We start from the raw sequence: 16381 nt of genomic DNA, 5'->3' as shown, positions 1-16381 counted from the left end.
TAAAAAAAAATCTTTTATAAGAAGATAATACTATGTGTTCAACATCTGTGAGTATGGACGATTTGTGTCCCTGGGGTTCAAATACACACGCACTGTATACATGATCTCTTCCCAGCTGGGGCCCATCAGAATCCTTATGTCACTGTAAACACACATTTACACATAAGTGAACATGCAGCAACAACAGCGAATTGTCATCACATTTGTTTAACTTTTGCTATGAAACAACAAAAATGTAGCAATAAAACGGGAGAAGTGAGTGTGTGCTTATGGGCTGGACAGTAACTTTTTAAACTGTGCTGTGAAAAGTGTCAGCCCAGAGAGATTCCTTCTATATCTCCTCGTTACACCTTTCATTTTTGTTTTTCAAGCAATCTCAAGGTGAAGTTTTAGGCGTGTGCTGGATTACTGTCCTGCTGCGTAAACCAGACATTGTTCTTAAGGGTTTTCTGTTTCATGGTTCAAATCCATGATTTAGAAAAACATGGATAGTTCTCTCTTTGCTCAGGTGTGGTTTTCACCTTTCTTCACCAATTCTTCCTGCCTGTTCTATTTATTATTACTAAATCTACAACCACTCAGTTTGCCATTGAAGCCTGAATTTCTAGATGTTGCTTTGGTTTACTTTGTAAACTCCTGGTTGAATCACTGATTCACTCTTATAGAAATTCTGGTAGGCAGTACTTTTGTTATTATCTGGATTTGCATAAAGGCTCTGACTATGGTTTGGATTTCTTTATATCAGGCCAGTATGCTTTGCTTTTTTTTAGCCCCTTGGGTTGTCAGACACGTTCTGCTTAAGTCATTTCTTTTTTCTAAATGTCTGGCAGTAATCCAGCCTGTGTATGACAAGTGAAATTTCAGTTTGCTTCACTTTTTTAAGTCCCTGAAGGGCAAGCCATATGCAACTAGTGGTGGAGCCCATCACACTTTCACACAAGAACTGACACAATTAGTGAGATAAGAAAATTAGAAAAAAATCTCAAGGTAAAGGAGATCATTTAATAGCATACATCAAAATAAACATATAAATATAAACTCGAGCTAAAACTAATATTAAACTCAAGTAAGTCAATAGTAATCTTAACTCAGGCCATTAATTAATTGTTTAAAAAATGAATGTGTGTAGGGATAACACAAATTCTTCAGTCTATTGTTCAACACTTAAATAGAAAACAATCTGCTACCTGAAGCTGAGTGTGTAGAGGATGGTGGAATTTCAAAGGACCTTTTAGGCTTTAGACACTGATCTGGATTTAAATAGGTCCAAAATGCCTCAAATCAGCAAAGGAGATGTGCTGATTTGATTTTTGCGGATTTGATTATCTTATTGACAGATGCAATAAAACAACATTTTCATAAAAACACAATCAATGTTCAAGGATATTACAACACCATATGTTCCAAGTAGAAGCTTTTGTACATGTTCACAGCCAACCACACCAGGACTGCAAAAAAAAAAAGTGAAATCGGACAATATTTGCTCAATAAGATAAACATGAACAACAGTCATCTATTCTCAGAGGCGTATGGAGATAAAAAGTCAATGCAGCAGCAGCAGTGTAAGGCCCATTGTAACCTTAGGCCAGATCTGAATGTTCTTAATGATGTTGTCCCCTGCATCTGTACTCTGAATACCATAATGTACTGTCTGTGAGTGGCAGAGCAGCAGCTCAACCTGACCTGTTTCTGGGGGAAAGGCTTTGAGCTAGTGTTTCTGGCAGGCTGTTATGCACAGCTGATTGCCCTTTAATCTGCAGGGTTTACATCTGGGCTTTTGACAATCAGTGTACTCTGTGCACTGCATCCTGATATCTCCAGGAACGGTTGAACGGTTGCTGAAAGTTTATATTTCATTAAGATTTCTTTCAATACAATAAAGGTAAGTGTGTAAATCATTAGTAATGACAGCTATAAGTACCGTTGCATTTCATTTCAAAGCTTTTTTCAGACAAGATTAATTTTCACTGGACTTTTACACTGCACATTAAAGGAGGAACCAATGTTGTTTGTAGGCTAGCCGGTGTCAAGCAGGCTGTGTACTATACTGATGTAGTATAATACAAAAATCTTTAGTCACTCTTGTTTTGTTTTTACTTTGCTTCCAAAAACACACTCCCAGACAGTTTTGGATCCTTTTTTTGATGTCCTGAACAATGGCTGTCCTCAGGACTGTCAGGAGAGGACACAGTGATGACGGCTGTCTTTGAAGATTTCTACGCTGGAGTTCACTTTTTAAAAAGGGGTGTGTGTGTGTGTGTGTGTGGTTGCCATACTGAGAGACAGGGACACAACTAGAAAGACATGCATCATAGCAACCACTTAGTTTAGCAAGACTGTAGGCATGAACAATTAGAAGACTGAGTCAGCTCACATGGGGGGTTTATTGTGCAATCAGACCCACAACGTTTTCCTAGGGAGCAATTACACTTCTGTACAAGTCAAATCTTTGCAAGCTTCTTTTTTTCTGCAAACCATTTAAATGAGCAGTTAACAACTCTCTAATTGAGGATAGTAAGAAATATGCCACACTTAGAACATTGCATGTTGCAGTATTCAGTCCATCATGAAAATGGGACTTCTGCAAATTTACCACAATTTAGCCATCCCCCTAGGCTGTCAGGCAGGGAAAGTGAGCATTAATCTAGGAAGCAGCCAAGAGACCAATAAGACTGCAGAGACCCAATGCACAGGTGGGATAATCTGTCACCAGGACAACTATGTGGTAGAAGATGTGCTGGTACAATGAGAAGAAAACAAAACCTTTCAGCCAACATGGAGAACGCTCACACATAACCCTGAACAAACCACCTCTATGGGTAAACTTGGGGTAGAAGATCAGAGTTGATTAGAGTTTACTAAAAAACACTTTATTCTGAGGCTCAGAATGAATTTAATTAGTTAGATGGATTAATAAATTTAATCTGTCTGTGATGATGTGATTGGTGTTTAGCACTGATATATACAGTATATATATATATATAAACTTTGACTTGACTTGACTTGAGTAAAAACAACCAACTTTCTAAGATTCAAAGAAAGTCAGGGGTCTTAAAAAATACAAAAAGAAGTGGCTGATCACAGTTAATATTTTGCAATGAACTTTAAACACACTAATTTTACACTGCAAGTTAAGTCAGTTATGAATTCCAAAAACTTTTAAGATAGATAAGATCAAAGTGCAAAGAGAAGCATACAAAGTATTACATGTGAGTGACTGGTTTTTAAAACAGCTGGACCCCTGAGGTTACTAGAAACAGAAACATTCAGAGAAAATATATGCTTTTTACAACAGAATATTCCAGAATAATTCTACTCCTCACATTTCGCTGTAGAGGAGTATCTGAGAGAGGAGTCAAGGCCAGGTGAAATAATGACAACGCTGCTGCTGGGAGCTACAAGTTAAGTTGCTGCTTGTGGTGAGAGAGAATAGATCGTAGCCTGCAGACATGGCGCACAACTCCCGGAGGTGTGCTGGATGCCAGAATATGGAATTTGATGTGAACGGCCACTGGCAGGCAGAGGGGAGAACATGGGCAGACAAAAAAGGAGAACTTGGAGAGGTTGACGATGGGGCAGACCACATATAGCTTCTGAACAGAATAGTTCACGCACCCAGAATACGGAAAGGTTCAGGAGTACAGGTGGGAAAAGATACTTTAAACATCTTTTCACTTTCTGGCCTCAGATGTGCAACAGCAGCTTTAGTGGAGCAGGATTAATACTGCTGAGTCAACTAAAGTTTAGCTTTAAAGGAGCCAAAAATAGCGCAAGTCACAAATTGCACAAGTCATAGAAGAACAGATCAGAATTACATTTAACACTGAAATTTATTCAGAAGGTTATTCTGTGAAGAAAATCTTTAAAAGTCTGTTTAAACAGCAAAATATCAAAAATGTTTAGGAAATTCCCACCAGTAACACTTCTGAAACAAACAAACAAAAAATAACAGTCTATAAAATAACTCATTTAGATGAGCTGGATGAGTTTTCAACTCTACTCCAGAACAACCAATCAAGAACCAATCAAAACGTCTGGTGACCTTGCACAACCAAACTTATACAAGCAAGAATCTTTAAAAGTGACAACCTCAAACAAATTTCCAGCATATACTGTGCAGTAGAGCAGAAAGATTATATTAGAAATTAACACTTTTAGGGGTAAAAACCTTTGGCCAAGGAAGAGACAAAGAATTCCATAGGTCATGTCTAAACCTTCGTAGGAAAACCCTCTAGAACGATGTATGGGAATCAGGGCATAATCGCACATTGATCTTTGAAATAAAACTCAGCAGGTTGTAGGTTCGATTTCAGCTTCCTCCTGTCATGTGTCCATGTGCCCCTGGGCAAGGCACTCAACCCTAAGTTGCCTACCTAAGTTGCCTGTGTATTGGTGGATAAATGTGTGCATTTGTGAGTTCAAACTGTGACTCTAGCGTAAAACGCTTTGACTGGTCAAAATGGATGGAAAAGTGCTATGTAATTTCAGTTCATTTGACAAGTCCAACTGCCTCCCTTTGCAAGAACACACCCATAATTCAGTTTATTATTATTATTATTATTATTATTATTATTATTATTATTAACCATTAGCTCATTTGTAACACCCCTCCAATTTTTTTAGTTTCTTCCCTTCCACAAGTTTGTCACCACAGTTTGCTGGAGTTCTGACTCATTCTGCAGAGGGAATGAGCCAGAACTCCAACTCATCTAAAAGGGGAACAAGTGAGGCAGCCCATTTTGTTGGCCGCCACACTCACACACGCCTGTTTAGATCTTCCCACAACTTCTCCATAGGACTGAGATCAGGACTTTGTGATGGCCACACCAAAACATTGTCTTTTTTGTCCTTAGCCCACTTTGTAACAACCACTTTGGCTGGATGCTTTGGGTTATTGTCTATGTGGAAGACCAATTTATATCCAATGTTGTATTTTTCTTTTCTGATGTCTTTAAATGTTGCTTTGTATAAGGTTGATACATTCTTGCATTCCTGTATTTTTTTATTTTATTTTTATTTTTTATTTTATTTTTTTCGACAGTAGGCAGACAGGAAGGAGGGTGAGGAGAAGACATGCGGCAAAGGTCGTCGGGACCGGGAGTCGAACCCGGGACCGGGGATGTGCTCAAACACATCCCCACCGGGATTGTAGTGAAGTGTCATCAGACCAGATCTGTGGATATAAACCGAAAGCGTGCCTGGGATATAATGAGGGAAAAACTTGATGTGGTGTATAAGGGTGAACTCAGTGAGTTGGTGGTGAAGAAGAAAGAATCTGTGTTGAGGAAACAAGAAAAACGGAAGAGAGAGAACGTGGAAGAGAACGTGGCCTTAGTCCTCGACTAAGGCCTCCAAACGTGGGGCGTGCTAACCCCCTGCGCCACCACAGCACGCCCCGCATTCCTGTATTTTTGAATTAAAATGTAGGTTGCAGATTTAGAGGATGTTTCTAAAGCTTTAAAAGAAAAAGTAATTGATTGCTGTGTAAAACATGAAGAACACTGCAATGGGCTGAAAGGGGTAGCTTATTCTTGAGATGAATTGTAATATCCGTAAACTTGAGTGTAAAATCAATAGCTACACTACTTAAAACAAAATCTATATAACTAAATTACAAAACAAAGCACTAATAAAGATTAAGTGAAAGAAAAAAAATGGCTACACTGTGAATTACATCTGAGCAAAGAGCAATAGGGAGAAATTCATTATCGGTTCAAGAGGGGAAAAAAAACCCAGATCAAACTAAATGTGAACCTGTCTGTCTTGTAAATGTGTCCAACCATGGGTATTTATTCCAGTGAAAGCTACATACATCTGGAAATCAGTCCCCTGCATAAACAGATGGTGAGTCATTATTATATAAAATAAAAATGAGTGGGCCCAGGATAGAATACAAGATGATGAGCAAAGAGCAGGTGATTGACAATTGTGTTGTCAGACAGACTGAGATCGGTTAGAAAGGTGTGATTCCATTTCAAGGATGTTTAATACAAATATAGAAGAAGAAGGACCAGCTTTAGTTTTATTGGATTTACTTTAGGAGCATTCTCTTATCACCCTCTGAAGGTGAGGTTCCTTGCAAATTGATTCATAAAACTTGAACTTTTTTCCAAATTTTACTATATTACAGTCATAAACCTTTAATAAACAAAAATCTGTAAAGTGAAGTAAGGACTCAGCCCCCAAGAATAAAAACTTTGTGGGACAACATTGTTTGGGAGAGTGTGGGGAGGGGAGCGTATATCGCTAACAGCATTGGACCTCTAGACAGACATTTTTGTATATTTTTCTTCAAAAACAAGTTAAGCTTATACAGATTGAATAGAGAACAATTTAAGTCTTAGCAGAAATGCATAACCAGATCTGGACGTTGAACAGGCCACTGTGGCACATTGATAATGTTTCCTCATCTAACTTATATTCTCCACAGCTTCATCCCTGGTCTGTCTGCTGTAGTCCTTGGTCCTCATGATGTGGTTTGTTCACTGAATAAAAAGTTCAAAGGTCTCTAAACAACATCTGATGTACAGCATAAATATAGGTGGTTTACTAATTAGGCAACTTCTGAAGGTAATTGACTCGTCCAGATATCCTTTGTGGTAATGGGGCCTCAATACATATTTTCACATTTTTATAGTATATTCTACTGTTTTGGCTGGTCAAAAGAAAAAACATTTTGAAATGAATTGCTTTCCACTGGTCACATGACATTATTTAAAAGCTGTAGTCATGAATACTTTTTGCAAAGCACAGTCTGTAAATCTTTGCCTGAATACTTTATAAATGTGATTTTTAACTTGAGTTGTGGTTAGCTGTAGTTCACTGACATCTGGAGTGTTTGGGTACTTACAGCTTGACATGTTTACGACAGGGCACAGAGTTCCTGTTGCAGGTGCCGGTGAGGATGTCTACATTATCCACAACGACAAAAGGCTTCTCCTCCAGAGTAACGATGGAGAGGTGGTTCTCATCAGCATCTTCATCCCCATGGGCATTATACCGCGGCCACACTGGGAACATGAGGGACAGCGTCCCGTTCTCCCAGCGGCCCATCTGTGTGCACACAAACAAAATCAGACACAAGAATCCTTATCGGTCTTTTACTCTTTTTTTTTTACGGAGGTTCTCATCACATTTAATAATAATAATAATAATAAAAAAACACTTTTATTGTTACCTTCTCCCACTTTCTTTCACTGTTCAACACAATGACAACCAATCTGGGGTTGGCCTGGTAACCATCTGGAGTAAAGGATAGATCTCGTCCTTCGTTCCACACATGCATCATGTGTCTGCAGCCCATGGAGAGTTAGAGAGCAGAGGGAGCTGTTGTTACACATCAGTCACAGTTTGTGCACAGGAGCAGATACATTTCAAATAAAACACTAAACACTCTGTAATCGCTGCAAGAGGATCCTCTACAAATCAATGCTGTCTTCACCCACTGTGTGCATGTGTGCATGCCTCAGAGTGTGAATGTGTGTGTGAGTGGGTGGGAGGCAGAGTCAGAGGGCATATATCTCTTCCACCAACATTCTGCATTGATTCCTTCACAGATGTACGCCTGAAAGACAAGTCACTGGTGCAACGAGGGTGGCCCCACTCTCTTACTCAATACATGTGCAAACGGGCTTTTGGCGAAACCTTTATGCTTGCTAAAGCGAACCAATGGAAGGCAGCAAAAGAGTCAGCAGTGATGTGAGACTAAGAACACACTCACTTTGGTTAAACCACTTTCAGACAGCAAGCTTGATCTGATGGTTAAAACATGATATAATAGCTTGAATTCCCAAAGGGCGAAAGATAGGCCATCTGAGAAAGTTTAAGGAGAAGACTAAATTACAAAACAGACAAGCACTTCCTCTTAAATAATTCATTTTGACACTGTCAAGCATGAGTTGATGGATGATGCTTGACAACAGAAACCTCGTCTGACCAAAGCAAAAAGGACAAAAATTAGCCCCACGAACAATTTCAAATTAATGGTATTAAATAAAGAGAGTAGCTCTCCCTTCTGATTTTCACTATGACCCTTCAAGAGCTGTTGACCCTTGAAAGGTTAATGCATGAGTTGAAATATTGTGACTGAAAGTCATGATGCATAAGAATAATTTGACTGCAGATTTGCATTAACCCTGCCAGTGAAAAATATCATAATGTAGGTTGTAAGTCTTGTTTTTTTATGATGTGAAGCACTTTGAACTGCCTTGTTGATGAAATGTGCTGTACAAATAAACTTGATTGATTTTGATTGATTTTTGGGGAGACGTCTCTTTAATTCACGTCACATGTCCTCAAAATTTATGTGGGAAAGAATCATTTCTGTGATCATAAAACAAGATCATTATTTAAATTTTACCGAAACTACATTCATGGAATGATAGTGTGCTTTTTTCAAATATTTTTCTTATATATATATATATATATACAGTACAGACCAAAGGTTTGGACACACAGTTGTGTCCAAACTTTTGGTCTGTACTATATATATATAGTATTAACATTTTGTGATCAACAACACCATGAATAACATTCCAACTTATCTCCCGACATTCAGGATGCTGAGCATAGTTAGCATGAATGCTGAAACAGGGACTGTTTCTTTAATAAGTAAAAGTGTCTCTGGAACCCGAATTGTTCATTGCAATAGTTAGATGTTTCATAGGTATAAAATGCAGCCTCACCTGTTTCAATACAGCAGCCTAGATATAAGTGAAATAATGTATGTAACAGGTGTCAGGTCAGTAAAGATAAACAGGGAAGTAAATTACAAAAAGTTGGCATTTATTGATCAAATAAATAAAAATAACATGTAGGATCTATAACATGATTGTGATTAGATGCATATAATTGTTGCATAATTAGTCACATTATTACATTATAATTTTTGCAAAGCAAAATGCATTCTAAGATTTTATTATATCTTATATATTTATATATTATTATATACAGTACATATATAATATATATTTAGTAATGTTTTAATACATTTTGAATCCACAGTTTACTACATTGTTGCATACTGCTGTACTGCAATGCTATACATTTTACAGGGTTAGCACCCTCTTTCAAGCACAAATAATTAGCTCCAGATAAACCTACGCAAGTACACATAATAGACACTTTTGCTCTCTACAATTGAAGCTGTCCCTATTATATATTATGATGGATTCATTTATTAGTAGCATGTTGAGGTAAATATATGTTTTAATGTTTGAAAATTCCTCATAGTGCAGCAGGTGATGCCCTTGTTGCAATAAATTGCCGTGGCTGAGTATGTATTGGTAAAACACCATTACAGTTTACTCTGGGAATAAACTGTCTCCTCCAGTTTGGATAAAATCTGTTACATCTGAATAGCTGAAACTGGTGTGGTTCTAATGTATGCCTGAAAAATATTGCTTGATATATTTATATTTTTATGTCTCGGTATGCATGTAGAAGGACTTGATCCAGAGCTTTGTTCTCAGGAAAAAATACAACTGTAGTAACTGTAAAAAGAGCTACACTCTTTTCTACTCCTAGAGTGTTATATTAGAATATATAAAAAATTATCTAGACAGTATCAGATTGTAAAATCAATAACCTAAAGTGATGTTTTCTAGTCCAGTGTTTCAGTTCATTGGGTTCTACAGTGCAGATATACAGTAATTATCTACACAGTTCTTTTAAGATCACAGTAATTCAGTTTAATACATCATATTTATATAACACCAATTCACACCAAATGACATCTCAAAGTGTTTGACAAGAAAAACCGGTTCAATTCTCAGAACTATACAAGCAGACCACAAAGTAAAATCTAGTCAAGTAGACTCGTTTAACCAGGTTTACTCCTAAGGGTTGACAGGGCCTGTATAACGTTATTATTTTCTCTTCCATCATCATGTTTCTGCTCTGCTGCAATGTTTGGAATTGTTATCTTGTTTAATGATCCTGATTATGCTAAGCTTCAGCTGTTCAGATGGCCTGAAGCAGAGGGCAGAATGTGGTCAACCAAATGACCCACACCATCAGTCCTTCAGCTGGCACGAGGTGTTTGCTGTCATGTGCTCTAACTGTTAAGTGCTATGTTTCATTTGCTCAAAGAGCATCGCTCCATTGTCCACTCAGACAGAGCCTTGCGAACCAATAATAAACCCAAAATGATTAATACACCTGGCCTATTTAGTTTTAAAGTTGAAATTTTACAGAGAGAATAAACATGTTTCTTCTCTGCATAGTCAACCATGCAGACCAATAAATCGAGCAGGCTCGCTGACGCCACCTTTTCCTGTTTGGCACTTCACCTCCCAGAAAGAGTCAGAAGGGGAAAATAAAATAGAACACAAGAAAAGAAAAAAAATCTGTAAATAAACAGACAAGAGAGAAAAAGGGGTAGGAGAAAACGCAAAGAGGACATGATTGATTAAAAAAAGTGAGTAAATAAAATAAATGAATATGAAAGAAAAAAACTAACTGTAATTTGTTTTTAGCTGAATACAAAATATAACAATAAGAAAATGAATAATAGAAAACTAATTAATGAAACAATATGACTGTTTCAAAGCACAACAAGAGTTATTTCTCCTCTGTTTAAAGGTGGAGGCTTTTTGTTCCCTCTCCTGTCCCTTCCCCCATGTTCTCTGCTTTGCTCTATGTCCTGTGCTGTCTTTTTGGGAGATTCATATCTTCCGAATTGCAAATTATGGATCCGATCAGCTCGTCTCTCAACACAGTTGATCAAATTTTCTCAACAAGAAAACCGGACAAAAGAGAACCCTCTTGCCCCCATGGGACACATGGAGCTGGACACACGATAGATTCCTGGGGGAAGCGGAAGATCATGCATCTGTCTGTACTGTTGGTTGAGGATGTTGAGGATGTGTGCATGACTGAATTTTTGATAACAGGATGACAAGTGTGATCAGAAGGCAAACATCTTGCTAGGTCACTGGTCCTTCAAGAAGGTTGTGAGAATCAAATCTGAAAGCTGATAGGTTCAAAGAACCAACAAAGCTGCTGTTTCATTTGGTTAGCGTAGCCCTGCTACAAGAATGATCTTTTTCGCCTGTCATTATGTATTCCAAGCTGTAGATATAAATAACTTTGTCATCTCACAAAAAGTAAAGCATCAAAAGCATAAACAGGAACTTCAACATTTCCTATATTTTTCTAACATTCCCCACAAATAAAGACTCACAGACATATAACATTTATAACATACTTCCCTCCCTCCACTTAAGCACCCCCTTACACACATCACAAGAGACAATGCATCACATGAAACACAGGGGAATGGACTATTGTCAAAGGAGTTTGTTCAATGCAATGTTAGCTGAGGGAACAAAGCTATTCTTAAAGTGCCTTTTTTCCAGTCTATAGTGCATGCAACGCGTATGGTAGCTGTATTAGTCAGGCTGTCAGTCGAAATGTGCACTATTTTAGATGCTATGTTGAGTCTTAGTTTTTTATGATGCTGACAGCATAGTGAAGAAACAGGGGAAGCAGTAGATTAGAATAGATTTAGATTAGAATAGATTTAATAATGCTTTTGTAAAGTACCATCAGGAGGCGACAGACTCCTGATGGTAGTGTGTAGTCTGTCCCTATTACCTCAGTATGGAGACAACAGAACTTGTTTAAAGCAAAAGGAGTCTCAACCAAGAATTGAGTGCATTAGTGAGCATTTTTTTCAGAAGCCATTTTCTCATAAAATGTCTTTGTAATAAATTTTTCAGAGACACTGAATGTTGAATTTTGGGAATTTGTAAGCCACAATTATCAACATTGTAACACATAAAAAAACTTACATGATATATATTTTACTCAGTGTGTAATGAGTTTACATAATTAATTTCACCTTCTGAAATGAGTGACAAAAATACTAACTTACTCATGATATATATATTTTTAGATGTAACCTGTACACTTGAGAAAGTGCAAAAAATTAGCCATTGTTTAAATAGCATTTCAATCAACAAGACATTGATTCTCCCTGCTTTTATTGTAAAGGTTCCACGTTTTGTTCTCTTTGAAAACTTTTCCAAATGCCTCATTGAGGTGGAAGAAAAAAATTCTCCAACAAAATTACTTTAAAGAATCAAGAAAAGTGACAGCTTATAGTTTTAGCATTAACACCAGTTACATCACAAAGACAATTTTTTTCTAAACTCAGAGAATAAATCTCGTCTCCAACCTGAACTATTACACAGCTCACACATACTAAAGTCTAAGATTTTAAATCCTGTGCAGCCTGAGTGATGTCGGATCCAGCAGATTTGATAGTGTCTTTTAAATGCCAGATTATGTTGTCTTGTTTCTTCGTCTCCGTCTCACGCTGCTGATGTTCACACTCCGACAAAGATGGAATCTAGACTAATGCACAATCAGTCTCACCTCCTCCAACTCGGGGAAAGGAGTCCAACCTCAAAAACCAGCTTCACTGTTTTTTATTCTTGTTGTTTTTACAAAATCTAATAACTCACTGAGACAAATGACATTGTTTTATGACACATAATAAAGTTTAAGAAAGCTGCTATTAAGAGTTCTTTTACATCAGCATGATAACAACAGCATTATTGTTCGAGGCTTAATATATATTTCAATGAACTAATAAGGAAGATGACAAAATTATGACTCCTATTCTAATGAGGAAGCTTATAGTTCATTCCAGATAAACAGAGCTGAGCAACATGACCCTTATGTGTTTGTTAGTTTAATATAGGCTTTGCAATGTATTATGTCATATTTTGGCCATAGCATATTTCATATTCATGAGGCAGTTACAATATCACAGAGCAGAAACACAAAGACGAGCAGCATAGAACAGTCCTGTGATTATGCGTTCATATTTCTAGATCTTTCTCTTCTCTTACTGTCTAAAGAACCTGACAAGGACCCACAGACGGCTGCAGACACCTGTTAGTGACCTATGCAAATACAGAAGTGTGCAAAAGTCATAGACCACAACTTTACATGCATGTAGTCAGATTTTCTTTTCAAGCAGTCATCATCAAAAGTTCTCCTTACTTTTTGAAAGTTCTTTAACTCTTTGCCTGTTTTAACTTATTCTCTTTCCTAATGTCGGGTTCCTCTCAGAGTCCAGAAACATGACGTAGGGTAATTGTTTGCTCTGAATTGTTCTTAGTTGTGGGAGTGCTGGCGTGTGCGTGTGTGTGTGTGTCCTTGCATGGTTTTTGGTCTTGTCTGTCTCTGTGCTGCCCTGGTGACCCGTGTACCTCAGGGTGTACCCCACCTCTCCAGCCCCTAAACTCTGAATAGTGGGTTTAAGCAATGACTGGACAGAGATAAGTTTCACTTTTCCAAATGCCTCATTGAGGTGGAAGAAAAAAATTCCACCTTTGGGAGATGTAAGTATGAAGTGTTTTAACAGAGAACACAAAGAAAAGGACAGTTGACTCAAGACTTTTGCACAGTACAGCAAACGTGAACATAGCTGCTAGGAGATGTGTTCTGTCCACAGAGTTGTATGACAAAAGTAGCAAAAAGAAGAAAGCTGATAAAACCTGCTATTAGACTGAGTTATTGGAAGTGCATCCTGTCATGAAGCAGGAACACATCCACATCAGAAGCTGCTGAGCAGCAGCAACATAAAGGTCTGCTTTTCACTGTTTTGTCTTTTAGCTAAGGAGACACAATTGGCTTCAAAAAGCTGCACACAAAAGCTGACAGTGTTAAATGTCATTAGAAATCACAGAGTTTAACACTGCTGTCATCTCAGCTTCCTTTCCAACACCATCCCTCTCATTAGAACATTAAAAGGGTTATGCAAGACTGCTGAACACTGAGCTACAAAGACAAGCTGAGTTATGCAAGTCTGTAGACCCCGATTTTCTTACACTGTGGGTTATGCTCACACATAAACCCACTCACACACAGCCACATGCATGTCATACATACACACCCGCGCAGGGCACTAGGTGGGAGCTTTCCCGGGCTCCTATCTGAGGGCGTGCTGATGCAGCCGGCCTGGGCCTCCGGCAGATCCCCCTTCTCCCGTAGCATGGAGGAGGCCGCAGTGGAAATAATGCCCACCCCGTCCCGCACCCGCGTCTCCAGAGGGTACTCCCAATCGTCATAGGATACGGAGATCATACCCAGGGGATACATCTAAAAGGAAAACAGTGGCAAAAATGGATTCAGTTTTACTTCAATTCAGCATCGTAACCCCAATTTGTAACTTTGCTATGTATTCCTCTGAGGTGTCAAAGTTTCCTCTGCTATACTAAAATAATTCATAGCTGGAAGTTCCACAAGTATGAATATTTCTTACACTGAGCATCTCCATCAGTTCATCTCTTTAAATCTTTCATCCTATCCCCCGCCTTCTTTATTCATCTCAGTTTGGTGTTGACTCTGTACTCAGATCAAGTATAATCAATCATCTCCAAGCCAAAGTCCAACAGTGATGTGACACTTCATGTGCTGTCACTGTTTCAAAACTATGGAATTTATTACCTTTTGAATTGCAGATCATCAATGACCTGATTTTGTTTAAATATAAGCTAAAGCACATTTGTTTAGAACGAGACAAAACTTGAACTAAACTTTGTTTAGAACTGTGACAGTGACACTTTAATATTTCTACCCATGTTGGAACATTGTTTGGTTTTCATGTTTTTTATTCTATTCTTTATTTTTATTACACCACTAATGGAAAGCACTTTGGTTCTATCTAAACAGTATTTCACTGATTAATTGATTGATTGATTGATTGATTGATTGAAAAGGCTAAACAAACACATGAATATATTCCAACATCTACCATGGGAAGAAAGATCACATGTATCTGTAATATCATATGTTAAGAAATGTCCTGCTTTTAAAACTGTTGTATTTGTGATTAATTTGACCTCTGAACAGTAGAGTGAATAGAACGTTTTATAGTTTTCCCATTCCCCACCTTTATTTTTTCTAACAAACTCAATCCTTCATGTCATTAAGATAAGAATACATTTGTGCATTTTACTGAATTAGCACAATAAAAACTTTTTTAAGTTGCCGGTTGCTGATATACACTTATTACATATCAGCATCTATGCTTTAGATAAGCATGTTGTGACTTACCTAAAACGCACAAAATTTTCCCAGTTTCTGACATGGTGACATTCTTGGGTAGGTTATGATTTTCTTTAAGTCTTTTTCTTTATCATGCTGGAATAAGTTAGGTTTCTGGAGAGTGAAAGTCACCTTGTCAGGAAGTGACCACTCAGAATTATCATCTCAATTTTACATATGTTTTTCAGGGTTGCAGCCTATTTTTTACCTCAAAATTCCATACTTCTAAATTCCCAGTTTTCTCAGTGGTTCATTTTCTTTTTTACATTTCTTCACTTTAAATTTGGACACAGACAGGATGGATGGACGGACGGACGGACGCACGGACGGGACTGGACTGGATAAAAAAGTTTGGAAATTCATAGATTGGTAGCAAATACTCTTTTTTCCATATTTATTCTGAATGGTAAAATAAGTGACATGCTTGACTTTTCCTGCCAATGTACAGACTCTGATTCTTTTCTAAACATATTTAACATTTGTGCAGCCCTGTATCATCATTCTCTCACCTCTATGGTTTCACTGTCAGGAATAGTATTTATTTTTATGCAGGCTGGTTTCATGCTGTCTCTTTTGGCTAAGGTGTCAGAGCAACTCAGAGTCTTAAAATTTCAAATATTTCATTGACATCATCTGTGCCAAGTCTGACATACTTTCTGCTCACCTCATGAATGCTTATTTTAGAAGTACAGTGGCAGTGGCTCCCATCGCAAACAATTTAATATAATTTTTACCTTCTGTTTACTGCTTTTAGTAGCTCACATTCCTGCATCTTCTCAACTTCCAGTTTATAGCTGCATTGAAAGGCCACTGTATGTCTTCTTATTATGGAGTTTTAGTGACTACAAGTACTGCAGCTTGATGAAAAGTGTGGTTTCTGATGATTTTACCTCTTTAACTTATAAACCTTGTACTGTACAGTATTTTTTTGTATTGCCCATGAGATAACCATGTCAATGACGATTTCTGGGTGTCAGGGCATCTAAACAAGCATAGATGTTGTGACTTAGACAAATTTAATCAAAAAGTACATTTCAGGTGCTGGTCTAAAAATAGATCTGGTAGTCTACATGTAGCTGAATTGGTAAAAATAATGAATCATAGATGAAGACACTTAATGCAAGACTTTTTTTCAGAATGCAATTCAACTTTTTAAAGGGGACATATAAAGCAAAATCCACTTTTTGAGCCTTTAAATAATTTTTTTGTGTTTTTTTTGTACAATATTGTACTCCTAGACACTCAACGTACACAAAGATATATACATATATATATATCCTTTAGTCCTTTAACCAATAAGTGCTTTATCTATTTTCACAAA

General features: G+C 37.5%; 1 protein-coding gene across 1 annotated transcript in view; it reads right to left on the bottom strand.

The window, feature by feature from the left end:
- The window catches only part of grin2ab (glutamate receptor, ionotropic, N-methyl D-aspartate 2A, b), a 152647-nt gene that overhangs the window by 23507 nt on the left and 112759 nt on the right, over nucleotides 1–16381 (bottom strand). Inside the window, exons 8-10 of the mRNA XM_032562573.1 lie at nucleotides 13907–14112; nucleotides 7178–7292; nucleotides 6851–7053 (exon numbers count right to left, since the gene is read on the bottom strand). Coding sequence (XP_032418464.1) covers nucleotides 6851–7053; nucleotides 7178–7292; nucleotides 13907–14112 — 524 coding nt within the window. The remainder of the gene's footprint in view (nucleotides 1–6850; nucleotides 7054–7177; nucleotides 7293–13906; nucleotides 14113–16381) is intronic.

Source organism: Xiphophorus hellerii, chromosome 5 (assembly GCF_003331165.1).
Source record: "Xiphophorus hellerii strain 12219 chromosome 5, Xiphophorus_hellerii-4.1, whole genome shotgun sequence".
Classification (NCBI taxonomy): domain Eukaryota; kingdom Metazoa; phylum Chordata; class Actinopteri; order Cyprinodontiformes; family Poeciliidae; genus Xiphophorus; species Xiphophorus hellerii.
This window is presented reverse-complemented; position numbering and strand designations above follow the sequence as displayed.